Source organism: Phoenix dactylifera, chromosome 11 (genome assembly GCF_009389715.1).
Source record: "Phoenix dactylifera cultivar Barhee BC4 chromosome 11, palm_55x_up_171113_PBpolish2nd_filt_p, whole genome shotgun sequence".
In the NCBI taxonomy this organism is placed as follows: Eukaryota; Viridiplantae; Streptophyta; class Magnoliopsida; order Arecales; family Arecaceae; genus Phoenix; species Phoenix dactylifera.
The window spans coordinates 9,733,605-9,749,780 of NC_052402.1; the positions used below are offsets into that span (position 1 = coordinate 9,733,605).

General features: G+C 38.0%; 2 protein-coding genes across 2 annotated transcripts; one reads left to right on the forward strand and one right to left on the reverse strand.

Moving 5' to 3' along the window:
- Nucleotides 1-296: 296 nt before the first annotated feature.
- On the reverse strand, nucleotides 297-9,444 carry LOC103703311 (probable ethanolamine kinase). Its single transcript, XM_008786127.4, has 11 exons — nucleotides 9,128-9,444; nucleotides 8,233-8,324; nucleotides 7,536-7,642; nucleotides 5,605-5,710; nucleotides 4,528-4,650; nucleotides 4,287-4,378; nucleotides 3,639-3,723; nucleotides 3,420-3,525; nucleotides 3,251-3,317; nucleotides 762-854; nucleotides 297-674 (listed from the first exon to the last, which is right to left on the reverse strand). The coding sequence occupies exons 1-11, from the start codon at nucleotides 9,307-9,309 to the stop codon at nucleotides 546-548; spliced, it is 1,182 nt and encodes a 393-aa protein (XP_008784349.2). The 5' UTR covers nucleotides 9,310-9,444; the 3' UTR covers nucleotides 297-545.
- Nucleotides 9,445-14,226: 4,782 nt separating this feature from the next.
- LOC120112585 lies at nucleotides 14,227-15,059 on the forward strand. The gene has a single exon (XM_039132168.1). The coding sequence runs from the start codon at nucleotides 14,289-14,291 to the stop codon at nucleotides 14,853-14,855; it is 567 nt and encodes a 188-aa protein (XP_038988096.1). The 5' UTR covers nucleotides 14,227-14,288; the 3' UTR covers nucleotides 14,856-15,059.
- The last annotated feature ends 1,117 nt before the right edge of the window (nucleotides 15,060-16,176 follow it).

Consider the following 16,176-nt stretch of genomic DNA (forward strand, 5'->3'; position numbering starts at 1 on the left):
AATCCCAGGGCTTCTTCCAAGCTAAGAAACTCTCCTGAGCAATTGTTATTTTTGTCTCCAGGCCCATTTACTAACAAGGAAGGGCCCTTAGGTGATGCACTTATCCATCACATGGATCCTCACCTTAGAGAGTTTTTTGGCCAAGATCCTGCAAGAGATGCTTAGAATTTTTTTAGGGCAGTGTAAAGATCCATCTTTAAACTAGAACAGTTGCCTCTTCCAGCTTTACCAGCAACTTTCACGCTATACTCGGTCTTTGCATGGTAAAACAAATAGAGTTATTGAGGACAATCATGGAAAGGAATACGGTAGCTGAAAAGAACTTTATACAGGTGACCCAATCACAGATGTGATGCATTCTAAATCAGGATGCAGGCAAAAAGAATTTTAAGGCAATCTGTAGGTACAATATGCTCGTCAAACTGGTATCCTTTCAGGTACAAAAGGAAAAAAATATATTGTACAGTACAAAAAGGTAGCTGTGAGCTCTCTTTGATTGGTAAAATCTGGAAATGCATATCGTGAAATGGAGGGGAACTAATGCTTTAACCAATGCCTGACCCAGAGAGGTATTTTTGTGCCAGGGAGAAGCAGGCTTCCTTCTGTTTCTTGTATTCATTGTAGCGAAGGAAGAAGTAATCAAGGTAATCAAAATCAATTGGAGACACCTGCGCCTATTTTTCATAGGAGGGAAACAGTTAGTTTCATATAAAATTTCAGGTCACCCAATTAGACTCCAGCAAAGGATAAAAAAATAATACCTGGATAAGAGCCCATAGAGCCCAGTAAATGTGTGATGCTAACCTAAAGGTATTTGTTTCAATGTACAGGGCTTCAAGATCTTTGTCAGGTACCTGTCAGCAACAATAAGCTATCTTAGTAATAGAGATGGAGTAGAAAGCAAGCACATGGCGCAGTATTTTTATTGCTAACAAGCATACAAACATGTACATGCACACATGCGCAAACATGCATGCATACATACATATATGCATATATACTTAAATACATATGTACATATATACATACATACATACATACAATAGTTCGTCTACTCACCTCCAGGAGGAATTGAGATATAAATCCTACTAACTCGAAATTGATAATGGATATTTTAGGTTGAAATTCTACATCGTTGATTATAATCTACATCATAAAAACTATCATAGAACCAAAATTCATATCTTTGGAAAGCCTCCTAAGTCCTAACCATACATCAAAACCACAATCGTCAACAATTGTAATAGGGTTAGTGTGGCAAACTACATCATAAGGCATATAAATTAAAAATCAAAATCGCTAATCATGATCTACAAATAGTCCAAAATTCAATAGATTTGAATGCTTCCAAACTATAAATCATGTAAAACATCATATTAGTTATTAAAATGATATATTTTTGGACCACTTGATATATAGGCAAATGATCTTAAGAAGACAAGATTTTGGTTTCAAACTAATAGTTAATGCAAATCATGATCATCGGTATAGATTCTTCAATATTAAGTCTCTCTCTCTATATATATATATGTGTGTGTGTGTGTAGAGAAAGAGAAGTAGACTTGGCTGCGCTCAAGTAGATTTCCACTCAAATTCAGTCAAGTCTAGATAGAACCATAAAGTCTCGCATTGATGTTCCGAGTTGTTGGATATAATATACTCACTCTAAACTTCTACATATAAAAAATCATGTGATTTGGAAATCCAATTTTTTCACATTACTTAAACTGTCTAATTTTTTTGGCTACTTCATGCATAGGTTAGGAGTTTCCGGATCATATATATATATATATATATATATTTGTGTGTGTATACATATATATACATACATACATACATATATATATATATATATATATATATATATATATATATATATATATATATATATATATATATACATGCATACATACATATACATACATACATACATACATACATACATATATATATATACACACACACACATATACATACATACATACATACATATATATATATTTATATATATATATATATATATATATATATATATATATTATAAAGTAATATGAATGGTTTCAGAAGTAGTAAAATTTATATGGGATAAATTAGGTGCAATGACAATGATAGTTCCCTTTCAACCATGGGGTGCAGAGACTACAACTTAATATGCTTCTTAAAGCTTCAAGTAATGAAATAAAGATCCATTCTGTACATCTTCAAGCTAAATATAGGGGTCAACATCGCCGTAAACATGATTAGCGCAGTATATGCTAAACCACTTTTCAGACAATACTCTAGGCGGTATAACAAAGGCATTAAAAAATGTCATAGGGTAGGGGACCAATGCATGGGTGATTAAGTGAAAAGACATATTGCATAAGACCAAAAAGAAGGTTCATTTAGTGGCAGAACTCTTGTGGTCGATGCAATTGGTCAATTTACAAATCCAAAAGGACCAAAAGAGAATAGGGTAACAAAGTAGAGCACTCTTTTTGCATTTATCCACGCTACTCCCACTTATCAATTCTATCACTTTCCTTTTCCAGCTTTCGAATCTACTGGTTGCATATAGACCTTAGAAGTCAAGACCAACAGTAATAAGTTTGGAGGAAAAGCGAGGGTGTGAGACAAGAAAAAAGGTATTTCTCCTTATCATCTGGTGGAGAAGGAAAGATGGCTTTTCCCCTCGTGCTACAAATTAAGCAAAGGAGGAGAGGAGATCGAATTTTCTTCTCCACTAGCTGCGAATGAGCACATAGAGGAATTATACAAAAAAATCTGATGATAGAAATTCTTTTTAAGACTTAAAGCTGCCTCATTAACAGTTTGGATGCATTACTTAAATTCCACCTTGTAAATCAAGATAACTGAAGTTCCAATTAGCAGATTAAAAGGCCACTGTGTAAAAATGAAGTAAAAAGGAAAGCAAAACATAGTGGGAGTGCTAAAAGAAAAGGTTTTATGGCACTTTCTCGTAGTAGAGTTTGTTGATTTAGCAATACTATCATGTTGAACAAAAGGAAGCTGATGGACTAATGCAATGATATTATTAACAGTGTGAAGGGAAAGAGTATATTCTTACGTTCAAAAAATTACCAAAAGAAAAGTGAGATGGATTCCTCCCAAAAGGATTAATAATAATAATCTTTTCTTTCCGGTTTCCTCTTTATGATAAGATTTCCACTATTAACATAACCAAATAAAAAATTTTTGCAATAATCTCTAATGAAAATTACATGCAAACCTAACCATCAAATTCACGTACCTCATGCGGTCTATCAGGTCGCAAATAATTCCTGAAGAAATGATATTGCGCATTCTTTTCTGGGTACCTACATTACAATACATCCCCAGCAACTAATTATTCAGCAATGCATTTTTTTGAAGGCACAAAACATAGTGTTAAACTGATTGTCAAGAATGAGGGAGCATACAAGCTGTAGTCACAGTCAAAGCCTGCATATTCATTGAAGTGATTTGCAACGTCATAGCCTCTATAGCTGTATGACCCATACTCAAAATCAATGAAGTAGAGTTTCCCTAAAATTTTGATAGAATTGGCCATCCAAACACAATCAAATGATGTCAAATTTCCAAAATGTAAAAAAGAAACAAAAATAGCTGGAAACTGAGGAACTGAAGGTAACAGTTACCTTCTTCATCATTTAGCATCAAATTCCCAGAAAGTAAATCATTATGCGCAAAGACCACAGGAGCATTTAGAAGGTCTGTTAATTCCTGACAGTAAATCACAAGGGATAAGAATTAAATATATACTTGACTACAATAAAACTCAAGATCTTTAAACCTTAAAGGAAACCAAGAAATAAAAATGTAAAAGTTGAGATTACAAATACATTCCTGATAATCATATGAGAAAGCACAGTGCATATAAATCATTTTAAACAGATCAACCTCTTTTCTCCCATAAAAAAGGGTAGTGTGCAGTTCAATTCATTTCTCAGGAATAAAAGGAGATAAGTTAGTGCACTGTAATTGACAAAGATCTTCATACAAAATCTCAAATGCAATGGCAAAGCTGGTTTCACATGGATACCAATTCTTTCTTCTCCATAGCCAACATTATGCTATTGCAGTCATGATGTAAAAAGGTATGCATTCAACAGTTATATATATCGCTTTGTGCAAGAATATCTAACTCATAAGAGAAGTTGCAAAATTGTGCCAATGTCCTGTGAACTAAAAAAAGGCACCATCATTACAAAAATGTGTATTCAAGAGTATGGAAAGTGGCAACAAGAAGCAGTGAAGCACAATCATTACATCCCCAGAGAGAGTACCTTGAGTGCAATAATTTCATTGCAGATTTCTTTAAATGAAATTGTTTCATATTTAGCCTGCTTCTCATTGTCATCAAATTGTAACACCGCAGCTGCAACCAACATTTTCTTAAGTTAAGATGGATGTCAACAGAAGTATACAGAAGGAACCCAGAAGGCATGCAGATAAGAAAAGTACAATATAACTTATTTATTTGTCTAATTAAAAAGGAAATATAAGGCCATAGGAGTGACTGGTGACCTTTTTCTAAGAACTTGAAGACATCATTCCACAGTTGTGCTTCACTAGAACCTGGTATATCCACTTGATGGAATTTATAAAGTTGCTTAGCAATTTCAGCAGCTATTTTAGGGTTACTCATGTCTGCAAATGCATAAATAAATTCAGGTCAATGGAAGCAGGATGCAAAAAAAAATATTAAGGAAAAATAAGGGGAAGAAACTTGAAATGTAGAAAATTGATAGAATAAAAATATCATTCCATGCAGTAGCGCATCATAGAGTACATACTGTTTCAGCCATTACTTGGAATAATACAGGGGGTGGGCCATGTGCCACACAACTGAGCTGTACTGCAGTATGAATGAAAATGCTACCATCTCTTCCAAAGTTCATAATATGGACCAATTAAGAATGGAGAAAAGAAACAAGGATAAGCAGAGAGGCACCAAGCCTGCTGAACTCTGGTAAAGAAGTGGGATCCAAATTGGCACCAGAAGGGCAAAAACAAATACATGATCTATTTTGTAGTAATTTGGGTTCCTCACAATTTTTTAAGAGAATAGAAACCTAACATAATCTTTTTTATTCCAATTAACAGCCTAATTATCCCCTGTAGAACTGAAATCAACTATAAATAACAGGAAACCTTGTTAACATAGGCTCTTTATTGGATTATCATGATGAATTAATTCAACTTCTTCCAATGGACTGTACAACAATTAAGTGAACAACATTTAGACCCTATTAATGGTCCAGCATCCCCTTTGCCCAGGGTTACTAGTGTGCTTTAGTTCCAAAATAATGAAACAACTTTGTTGGTCCTGGTCAATCTCTTGCAACCCTATCATTATCAGATACTTCATACTTGCTCTTACCCCACTGCACCACCCGCACCACCCAAACCGCCCGCGCAAAAAAAAATAATAAAAGAAAAAAATCACACAACCCATGAAGGAAATCCATTGGTTCAATAAATCAAATGAAATGCAGTTTGTTAGACTAAGAGCTAGCAGTTTATTTTAAATTCAGAAACTTGAAATAAGTGTACTTTGTCTATTTAATTGGCATTATATGACTGATAACAGGATGTGCTTACCTGATGGTGAAAGTGTACGAGCATTGATGAATGACTGAATAATGCCATTTTTAAATATTCCTAGCAATTTGGCACCAAATCCTGCTGCTGAGAGATATGGTATGGCCTAATAAGAATATTGGTAGCCAGTAAGCAATCAATTACATGCTATGCAATTAAAGGTCTAATAGAGAAGATAAGTTTCAATTTAGCTAACATTTACACAATACACCAAAATTTATGTATGAAATAGCGAAGAAACAGGGGTGGATAGCCAAAATTGAATCAAGGGAATTGGTGAGATACTAGCTGGCTACAGGATGGGATTGAGGACTGGGGATGAGGATTAGAGGTCTCCCCAACCCTCTTTTTGATCGTTCCTTCAATCTTTTTTATTATTCTTATACTTAATATAGAGATTGAATATTGATTGGGTTGGTGAAGCTTGCAGCCTGTGCATGGAGGAGAGGAAGAGAAAGGAGGGGGGAAGGAGGAGAAAGGAAAGAGGCAGAGAATGAAGAAGAGCATCAACCTCATTAGGGCCTTGCAATGGCTTTAGGACCAAGAAAATCTTAGAACACTGGCCTGATTTGAGCCCAAGTATAATGATCCAGCCCCAACCACAGCTAAAAACAGGTTTGTTGTCTTAGAGAATCAATCAAGTGGATGAAAATGTCTTTCCTAGTATATCTCAATTCCCACCTTGACTAAAGGGTAAAAAGTGACAAGCAAACTAACGCCCAAATGCTGGGCGCCAATTTATTACCCAATGATGTAAGGAGACTCATGAAAACAATATGCATGTTACAGGACATCCAATCACAGGCCACTAAATGGAAGATGAAGTTGGCCTCGACTAAAAGACCAAGGCATTAGAACTCCAAGTTATTTGTATCCATGTGGGCTACATTCATGGCTACGTTCACTTCATGCAGAAGCTTAACCTCTAGATAGTGCAAAATAGATGCAAGAAAACATCAAAGAGCCATATGACAGAGATTTGAAACCCAAGGCTTCGCATCAAACTATGAACCCAATGGCACTGCAAGATTATAAAACCATTTAAACAAAATTAGACCATGACCGTGGTGCTTGCAGAAGGTGAAAAAACTTGGTTCTTAGTTGATGAGTTGCCCTTTAAAACTCTTCGCAAACTACGTTTCGGAAATGGGATCTAATATCCCATGTGAGTTAAACATACTTCATGAACAAGGAACTGGGAATTTAGATTGTGAAATACAACATACATGCAAGAAGACATCAAAATAGGGATTTCTAGACAGATTTAGCAAAATCTTATTAACAATAACATGGCATTGTAAACTGAAATAGGGATTTCTAGACAAATTTATCAAAATCTTATTAACAATAACATGGTACTGTAAAATGACCACTACAATCCAGAGGCTTAAGCTGTCAAGGAAGGGATCAAATGTATATCAGGCCTTAACAACCCCTCACACGCAGTCTGGACCATGCAAGTGAAGGAGAACAATGAAAAGTTTATCAGGCCTTAACAGGTATAAGATGAAAAGTATCAATGAATACCATATATTTCTTTCCTTCAAATTGAATTTATTCCTCGATTTTCTATCAGGGTAGATGATGTTAAACTATCAGCTGAAGTATCATTTAGTCATTTGCCAAACACGTAAAAACGATAGTAGACACAAATGCTGGAGACTCATAAATCATATGAGTGACCACATATTTGATGCTACGACCAAAAGTCAAACCACCCAAAAACTAAGAAAATAAGAAGCTATTAGGTTCATTATCAGAAGGAATCACAATACAGCATGCAGATTGATGTTTGTCATAGTAAACTCAACCTACGCAACTTTTTTTTGAGAAACAATCTAAGCAAATTTATTATAAACCTTCCAGAGGAGGTCTTGCATTTATCCTCAAAACTCTTAAAATTTCAAGGAAATAAAAATTGAAACATCTACCAGCAACTCTCGCTTGCGATCAATCACTAAGTCTGTATTTGGACCATACAATCGGACGGTCAGAGAAACATCATTGCCACTTTCTTCTTTCACAGATACCTTGAGCACTGCAAGAAATACATACCAATTGTCATAAATTGACTGTTGTAGGGAACATGATATGCCATCATTTCAGAATGTGAATATCTCTGTAGCAATAGGAAAGGACAAATGGCCATTGATTGGTGACTATGGAAGCTTGTAAAAGTATTTAGATATGCAGGAATAGATATGGAGCAACCATGCAGCTGCTGTTGCGGCATGCTTCTTTTTGTAGCTAAAACTGCAACATTTGTGCAAGTAGTGGCCTTAATGTGGAAGACATGTTTCCACGTAAATTATAGCATCTGATTGCCAGCTTGCATCAGTACATACTCATGTGCAGGCATATTAATTAGTCATGGTGGATTCATTTGAATGCACCAGTATAATGCTGCTATCCTTTCGCATCCAACCATTTCCTAGATATCCATATCTTATGGAATTATAAATTATATTAGCAAAAAATAAAACCATGAGAATGAAAACTGCAAGCCTATACAAATGCAATTAGCAATAATATGTGATCACTATCTGTAATCTTAATCCTATGATAGCATTTAACTTTGGAACAAGATAACAACAAGAAGATGTCGCAATTTCAAACAGCAGAACTCACAGAGATTTGTGATACCACCAGAAACAGTCTCCATGGAGAAACATGAATTGTCGAGAGAAGACCACTTCCTAAACAAATCCTTGCATAGGTCTCTGAGAAGAAAAACATTGGATTCTCAGGTCAGAACGAAACAGCCAGGAAACCTTGTTCTTGCAGGTCAAAGTAGTAGTATAATTAACGATGTTGACATGTGAAGGGCGATCCGATAAGAGTATTAAGTGGCAAATAAATCCAGATGACTATAATCTTTAAATCCAAATACAGCAAAACCAAAATGACAATTGGATATATCAAGGGGAACAAGGAGACTGAAACAGTAAGGGGAAAAAGGGCGTCACGAACACACATATAGAAAGTATCTCCATCAACTACCATCAGAAAATCACCAGCTGTAGAATATCAGTGACGACCAAAACATTTCGGAAGTACATTTTCTCGCTGCCGTGGTTCAGTAATCAATAAAGAAGAGCTAGGTAGCTGATTTAGTAGCAGTTAAGAACATAAGCCTTATTTGGTTATTTCTACAAGTTGACGCTAGCCATTTTTCCGAAAAAAGAACAGAAAAAAAAAATCCAAGATTACATGAAAGTAGATAACAATACGAATGAGTCATAGTGAGAAAATCATATTAAAGTAAAACAGGAGCAAAGTAAGCAGTAAAGAATTCGTTTGAATCAGCGAATGCCAACAAGAAAGCCCTAAAAAAATTCCAAAATCCGCAACATCAAACCAAGAAAAAGAAAAGGAGACAACCTTACGATGGTGATCGAAATGCAGCAAAAAGGAACCTGAACCCTAGCACCATTCAAGAAAGCTAAATCCGTAGGAAATCAATAGAAATGCTTCGAAATTCAGGAGGGAAGAACAGAAAGATGAGGGAGGGGAAGGGACTGACATGATCAGAGGCTTCATTTCGGGGAGCGGGAGCGATATATCGATCTCCTTCGTAGACGAAGGGATCGACGGAACGCCGTTCTTCTCCTTCTCCTTCCGCCGCTCCTCCGGAGCTCCACCGCCCACTTCCCTCTCTTCTTCCATGGCCGCCACTGGATTCCAGCCCTTCTCCTCAGCCCCCATCTCCTCGCCGCTCGCCCTTTTATATCTCTCTCCCCCTTCTTGCTTGTCCGCTGGGAGAAGGAAGAGAGGAAGAAGAAGAAGGAAGCGGGAGACTAGGTCCGATAGGACCGGATGTCCAAGGCCTCGCGTTCTTGGAGATCCTTGGATCGGCTACCGATCTCGAACAGGAAACAGCCTTTTATTTTTTTTTTATTTTTTTTTTTTTTTGTACAACGACGGCCCACATGCTATGAGTGTAGATGCGGCCAACAAAATCCGAAAATAACAAAGCAGATAAATAATCCAGTACTATGTCACGCTTTCTCCAAATAAAACCTCGAGAATGGTGAGCTGCATAGGAAGCAACTCAGTTAGGTGCACAATTTGCTTCCGTGTAGACGTGTGTGGCCTGATGGGCACCACACTCCTGCAGTAATCCACGAATGTCAAGTAACAACGGCCTGCCTTCGCTTGCACGGCCCCAACCCCTTATCCAATTAATTACTGTAGTCGAATCGTCCTCAAGGATGATCTGGTCTGCACTTAGCGTCAATCGAGCATAGGAGATGCCCTTCCAAGCAGCTCCTAGCTCAGCACACACCACCGAGAAATCGAAGATCCACTAACCCCCGTCGCCACTAGTCTAGAATCATGATCTTTAATGACGAAGCCTCCGCCTCTCCCGTCATCGGCCATACTGTCATCAAAATTCACCTTCAGAAAATCAGATGGTGGAGGCACCCAGGATACGAAAACATATCTAGACGCTGCAAGAGCAGAAGAGGGGCCCAGATGCTCATGGCTAACCTGGTGGGTGAAATCTCAGCGGTGCTAAAAAACTTCTTCATATGCAGTAATGCTCTGGCCATCACCGCTCTCTGGAGCGAGCTATTATTTTTCAAGACTTGGGCGTTTCTATCCAACTAAAAATGGTAGGTCAGGTAGACAACACGAATTCCTCTCTCTCCTCCAACTCAGACTCTGACACCGAGGCCTCCATAAAACGCAGGGACTCCTCAATGGATGACCATCTCTGTCCCTGATCATAAAGGAACCCGCACACCCCTAGGTCTGACAAGCCCGTGGGTACTTGGTTAGCACAGGATGGATGGACTCCCCTCTTTCTGGGCCACGTTGCAGCGCGGCATTCGTCTAATTCACAGATCGCAGCGTGAAACTCCAATAGTCTCGTGAAACGTGTTAATGTACCTATTATTTGTACCAAGTTTGGGCTCCGAAGCAGTCTGCCACGTGCCCAGGCGTTTCTTCTAATAGCCTGTGAACACGTCAGCGTATGGTAGGGCGGTAACTCAGATTGAGTGCGAATTTGTGGGCCAACAGGAGCGATCGTATGCGACGGAGCCGACCACCGTCAGATCTTTCCTTCATACCATCCCGACCGTCCACTCTGCCTGACCGTTTGGGTATTGGCCGGTGGAAAAGGAAATTTCCATAGCGAAAAGTAAAATAGTTTTTTTTGTACGGATACCCTTATAAAAATTCAAATTTATGGAAATACCTTCTTAAAATTTATATTTATTTCTATACCTTTATAAAATATTATTTTTTCACAAATGCCCATAATATAACGATTCTTCTAACACCGTTAATAAAAACCATATTTATTTTAATTAAAAATAAAATAAAATTTTGAATTACTTTTTTTTGTCCTCCATCGCAATGGCTTTATAAATATTTTTTTTTACACGTCTATCCATTAAGAACATTTTAATCATTTTAATTTGAAACCGTTAATTTTTTTAACAGCGTTAGATGGTATAAATAAATATGTAAAAATAATAATTGAAAAGGAGAAAATAGTAAAATAAGTGTTTTACGAGAGTATACATGCAAATATCAACTTTGAAAAAATATTCATATAAAATTTGATATTTAGAAGGATATTTATGCAAAAAAAACCTAAAATAAAAAATTATACCCTACATCTCGTGCACCATAACAACGGTGTACCATAGGAATAATTCAAAATAAGTGCAAGATAAATTGATCATATAAAAATGAAATAAGATGACCGGCATGATGCACCACCTCATGGTGACCTGGTGTAGGATATAATCTCGGCACAGAAGGATCCACGAATCTATGCTGTTTGTCTCGATGCACGCCGTCTTTGAATGGTCTATGGGCAAGTTGTGTGGGCATCCAAACTGGCCTTTGCTATTATCTAACTTAATCTTCTTCATGCTTACGTAAATGTTTACACAAAATGACTGATTCAAAATTTCACTTTTCCTGTCCTCTAAAAAATATTGGCTGAAGCATTGAATGCTACATATTTCAGATACTGAAAAAAGAAGCTTGTTCCGGAACGAGAAAAAGAAGACAGATTACAGTTTTTATTACCTCGCAAGATATATAAGGCAGAGGCATGTTTTACCTCCAGCATGGAAAGTATTACCGGAGAAGTTGTTTTAATTGCTGCAGATGATGGATGGATGCTAAGACCAGATTATGGACTTGTTTGGTTCGTGGGAAGAAGATAGAGGGGGGAGGTATGATCAATGAAAAAATTGAGAAATGTCTCGTGTTTGGCTGTGGTTTTCAAAGATAATATAGAAAAGTAGCTTTTTCATAAAAATAAGATTCTCATATTTTATGAAAAACAAAAAAATCAAATATTGAGAATTGCGGTTATTTTTTTTTCCAAAAATATCTTCAGATATAGGTGATATTTTATATAATTTTTTTGGCAAAATAGATGCTCAACCAAACATGCAATAATTAATCTTTCAAGCATTATATACTCATGCATGAATTTCTATAAAATATATGTCAGTGAAATTTTTTTTTTTCCTCAAACCAAATGACATATGTGTCTTATTTTTCAAGGATTTCTGTTGGCTGTAAGTTGAAAGCATGGGGCAATAATTTACAGTTGCGCGTCCCTCATGCTATTTTCATGGCTTAGCGCTGAAGTTCTGCTCTGTACTTAGCTTTGACTACTGGTTTCTTGGCAAATTCGGATTTGAAATGGATCCCAAGTTTTGTTTTCATTTCCACAAGAGTTTTGTCCATATCTTAGATGCCGGTTTGCTTCAGTCGTTTAAGGCTTCTTTGCATCATGGTGACTTTAGCCGCTGAACACGTATGGTGCAGATTTTTCTAAATGAGGTGGCTTTGCTTTTATTATTATTATTATTATTATTTTGGAGGGGGAGGAGGGTTTGAGAAGGGGGGGATGGGATATTGCTATTATTTGAAACTACTGTAACTAAGTAGTTGTTTGGAGCTTTGTAATTGAAGTTATACTACAATTCAAACGGATGACGAGCATAAGCACCCGATGTAAATAGAAATAAGGGTGTTCTGATTGAAGAGTTATGCATCGAAGCCGTCAGTGGTAAAGGCTTGAGTGTGAAATTGGGTGCCAATGTAGAGAGGGTGGATGGCAGTGCAAGCCTTAAAGAGAGTAGAGAAGGTGAAAGAGAGAGAGAGAGAGGACGGCACAGTGAAGTTCGAAGCGAAGAAGGTAGTTGTGAGCCTTCCGAATATGACAGAGATCGATCGTGTCATGAAGGCGGCAGCAAGAAGGGACTCGAAAGCTTAAGTGAGGACAGAGATGAAGTTCAAGGTGGAGAAGACAGTCGTAGGCCTCCCAGAAATGGTAGGTTCTGGCGATGGTGAGAAAGAACTCAAGTGAGACCGAGTGAAGAATAAAACGGAAGAATGAGGAGGATGAGAGATTTTTTTTAATTAAGATTATGTACTTTAGCAGCTCCAATTTTTTCTGTAGTAATTTTAATTGCGAGCTGACCTGATATAAGATGGTGTTGAGATGTAATAACACAATGTACAATATAATTTGAGCTACAAGATCCAAACAAACGGACTGGCTTACACTTGAGCAATTTGAGTTGCATTGGGCATCACTTTTAGGTTTCAATTGAAATCAGGTTGCTTTTGGCTTGGATAATCAATCCAGACTTTTGAACCTGTGAGTGGTTGCTGCGTAAGCCACTATAGAAGGTTCTAATTCATTGTTTTCTCCGGACAATCACATGTAGATGAGTAATTGAACTGGAACTCTGAGATGACGACCCTTTCTTCCATAGTGTCATAATTGGGGACAAGGTTGAGGGACAGTAATGATTGCATGCATTAAGCTTTTGTGACAGCAGGCTTGAGAGATCCTGGATGGCCGTGATCCTGATGCAATTTAATGATTTTTTTTATTACACCAGTAACTTGATAAGTAGAGATCATTACGAAGAATAAGAAAAGAGAAAGAGACCATCATGAAACTATGGTTATGAACATCTTCAAATAGAGACCTATCAGCCAATCTTCAAATAGATACAACCACGAGCATCATATTGACTTAAACGTGAAAAATGAAAAAAATGTGCGGCCCTTAATATCCAAATTTAACTACCTTCCAATAGGCTAATTCATAAAAAAAATTAATTTTTTTAAATATATTAATATAATTTTATAGATCGCGTAATAATCTACACTGCGTAATTGACTCATCTAGCTAGACCTCGAGTTTTGATGAGAGTTTTAGTGATCATCTAAGCATTAATGGGAACGGATGATGATCTTGAGTTTTTCAATTGCAATTTAGGAGGCTATACATCAATTGCTAGGGAGAATCCGGCACAAAATTATAGGCCTAACACGAGTACCCAGCACTCAACTCTTTGGGCCCCATCCTTACGTGTACCTTCCGACACCGCATTAAAATACCCCCCGCCCATAACCGCGTCCAAACTAAACTAATCCTCGCCACTAAATCGCTGGACCCCACTGCGACGGCAACCGATCCAACCGTCGTCCGCCACACGTGACACGCGGGGCCGTCCCGATCCGGTCTTCAGTGAGAAGGACCTACCGGGGCGCCCCCCGCACCCCGGCCTCGATTCCGAGCATCTTCGCAACATATTCCTTCTCCCATTCAACGGCCCAGATTTATCTCCTCTCTCTTTATATGTACCCCCCACTCTAGCTTCAGCTCGAATTCGAAGGCCGAAGCTCTCGGGATGGAACTCCTGGAAATGCCCCTGGTGCTCCGCCTCCAGTCCCTCCCCGCCGCCGCCGCCGGCGGCGGCTCCCTTTGGGCCTGCCTCGCCGTTCTCGCGGCCGCCCTCGGCCTCTGGCGCATCCGCGCAGTCGGATCCCGAGCTGAGGCTTCTCTCCCCCCTCCCACCCCACCTCCCAAGCTCGGCCCCGCCGAGCCGGCCCAAGCCCCGGCACCCGCTCCGGCTCCGGCACCCCCGCAGTGCCACGTGGAGGACATCAGCACGCCGAAAGCCCGGTTCACGGCATACTACGACTCCTGCGACCGGCTCGACGTGGAGGATGACGGCGACGACGAGGCGGAGGTGGATAGCGGTCGAGAGGTAGACGGCGTCAGTGACGGTAGAGCTCCTTTGACGGCGCCGTGGGAGGGATTTGGATGGGAGGGGTTGATGGTTAGGAGGAGAGGGGACCTGGGGTGGTACCGTTACCAGGACCTCACGGCGCTTAACGGCAGCGTCGTCAGGCTGTGGGACGGCAACGGCGTTCTGACAGCGACGTCACGGAGGACGTCATTGATAGGATCGTAGTGACGTAATGGGGAATTTAGAAAAAAATTTGTTTTGTTATATGTGCATAATTATTATAATTATAATTTTCTTTTCCTTTGTAAGCTTGTAACCTGCTACCAAATTATTGGTGGTAGGGCACAAAAGGAATTTACTCAATTCCTCTCCACTTCAATAAAAAGTGAAATAAAATTCTTCAAAAATTCAAAGATGTTGAAATGAAAATGACTTTGTATTTGTTTTCTTTTTTGCTAGAGATGACTTTGTATTTGTAGGCGATCCATGCCACAATTCTGGTCACAGAAGTTACTAATAATATCATGCCCAATGACTAATATCATATTACCGACTAAGATAAATTTATATGCTTGCACAAGTAATTTAAAGTTCTGACAACAGACCTATGTGTAAAGATATCAGAATCAAGATGGGTGATGTAAGCTCGGTGCCTTTTTTTTTTTTTCAAAAAATTACTCCAACTACTGTTTTAGATTAATTTTATATTTTTTTGGTTGAACAATAATTTGTTATAACATTTTAGTTCGTATATAGATCAATTCTTACATCAGTAGTATAAGTTTATGCATGTATAACATAAATTTAATTAATGAGCTCATGTTATTCATTTGGGCATGCTACTTTGCCATCCGTATGTATAGAATGACAAGCTCTGAAACAAAATATTGAATTTAGACTTTGAGTTTATTAGTTCCACTAAATTTATTTTTCATTATCTTGAGTTATATCTATGTTTTTTTATTTTTTTCTCATATTGATATTGATATAACTAATATGAAAGTCACGATCACGGGGCTAGTAGGTGCCCGGAAAGGGGTAGGGATAGCGATCCATTTCAAGAGTGTTGTGGTGTATTTTTTTTTCCACACATAATGAAAAGAATAAGGATGATTATGTTGCAATTACAATTATTTTTACTCATCTATAGCTTGATGAAAGGAAAGACTTAATGATATAAACTATAAGAATTTGCATGAGGTAAACATGTGCCGCCTCAAAGAATTCAACTTAGATATGTAAATAGACTCGCATAGACCCTAAACATAACTTGTGGTCACGACGACCATTTGTTGTGTTTAACCATAAACAAAGAGGCCAATATAATTGTCTTAAGTATGATGTGTGAAGCCACTAAGTCACCATTAGTTGTTTATAGGTTATATTATTGACCCCTATTGTTGGTAAGTAACCCACTTGTGTCTGTCCCCATCCAAAAATTGTCGTGTTACTAGAAAGAAGACTGAGAATTATGGATCTTCTTTTTTTTTTTCCTCCCCTTTTTGCATTATTTTAACATCACCATGTTATTCTTGTGGGAAGACTA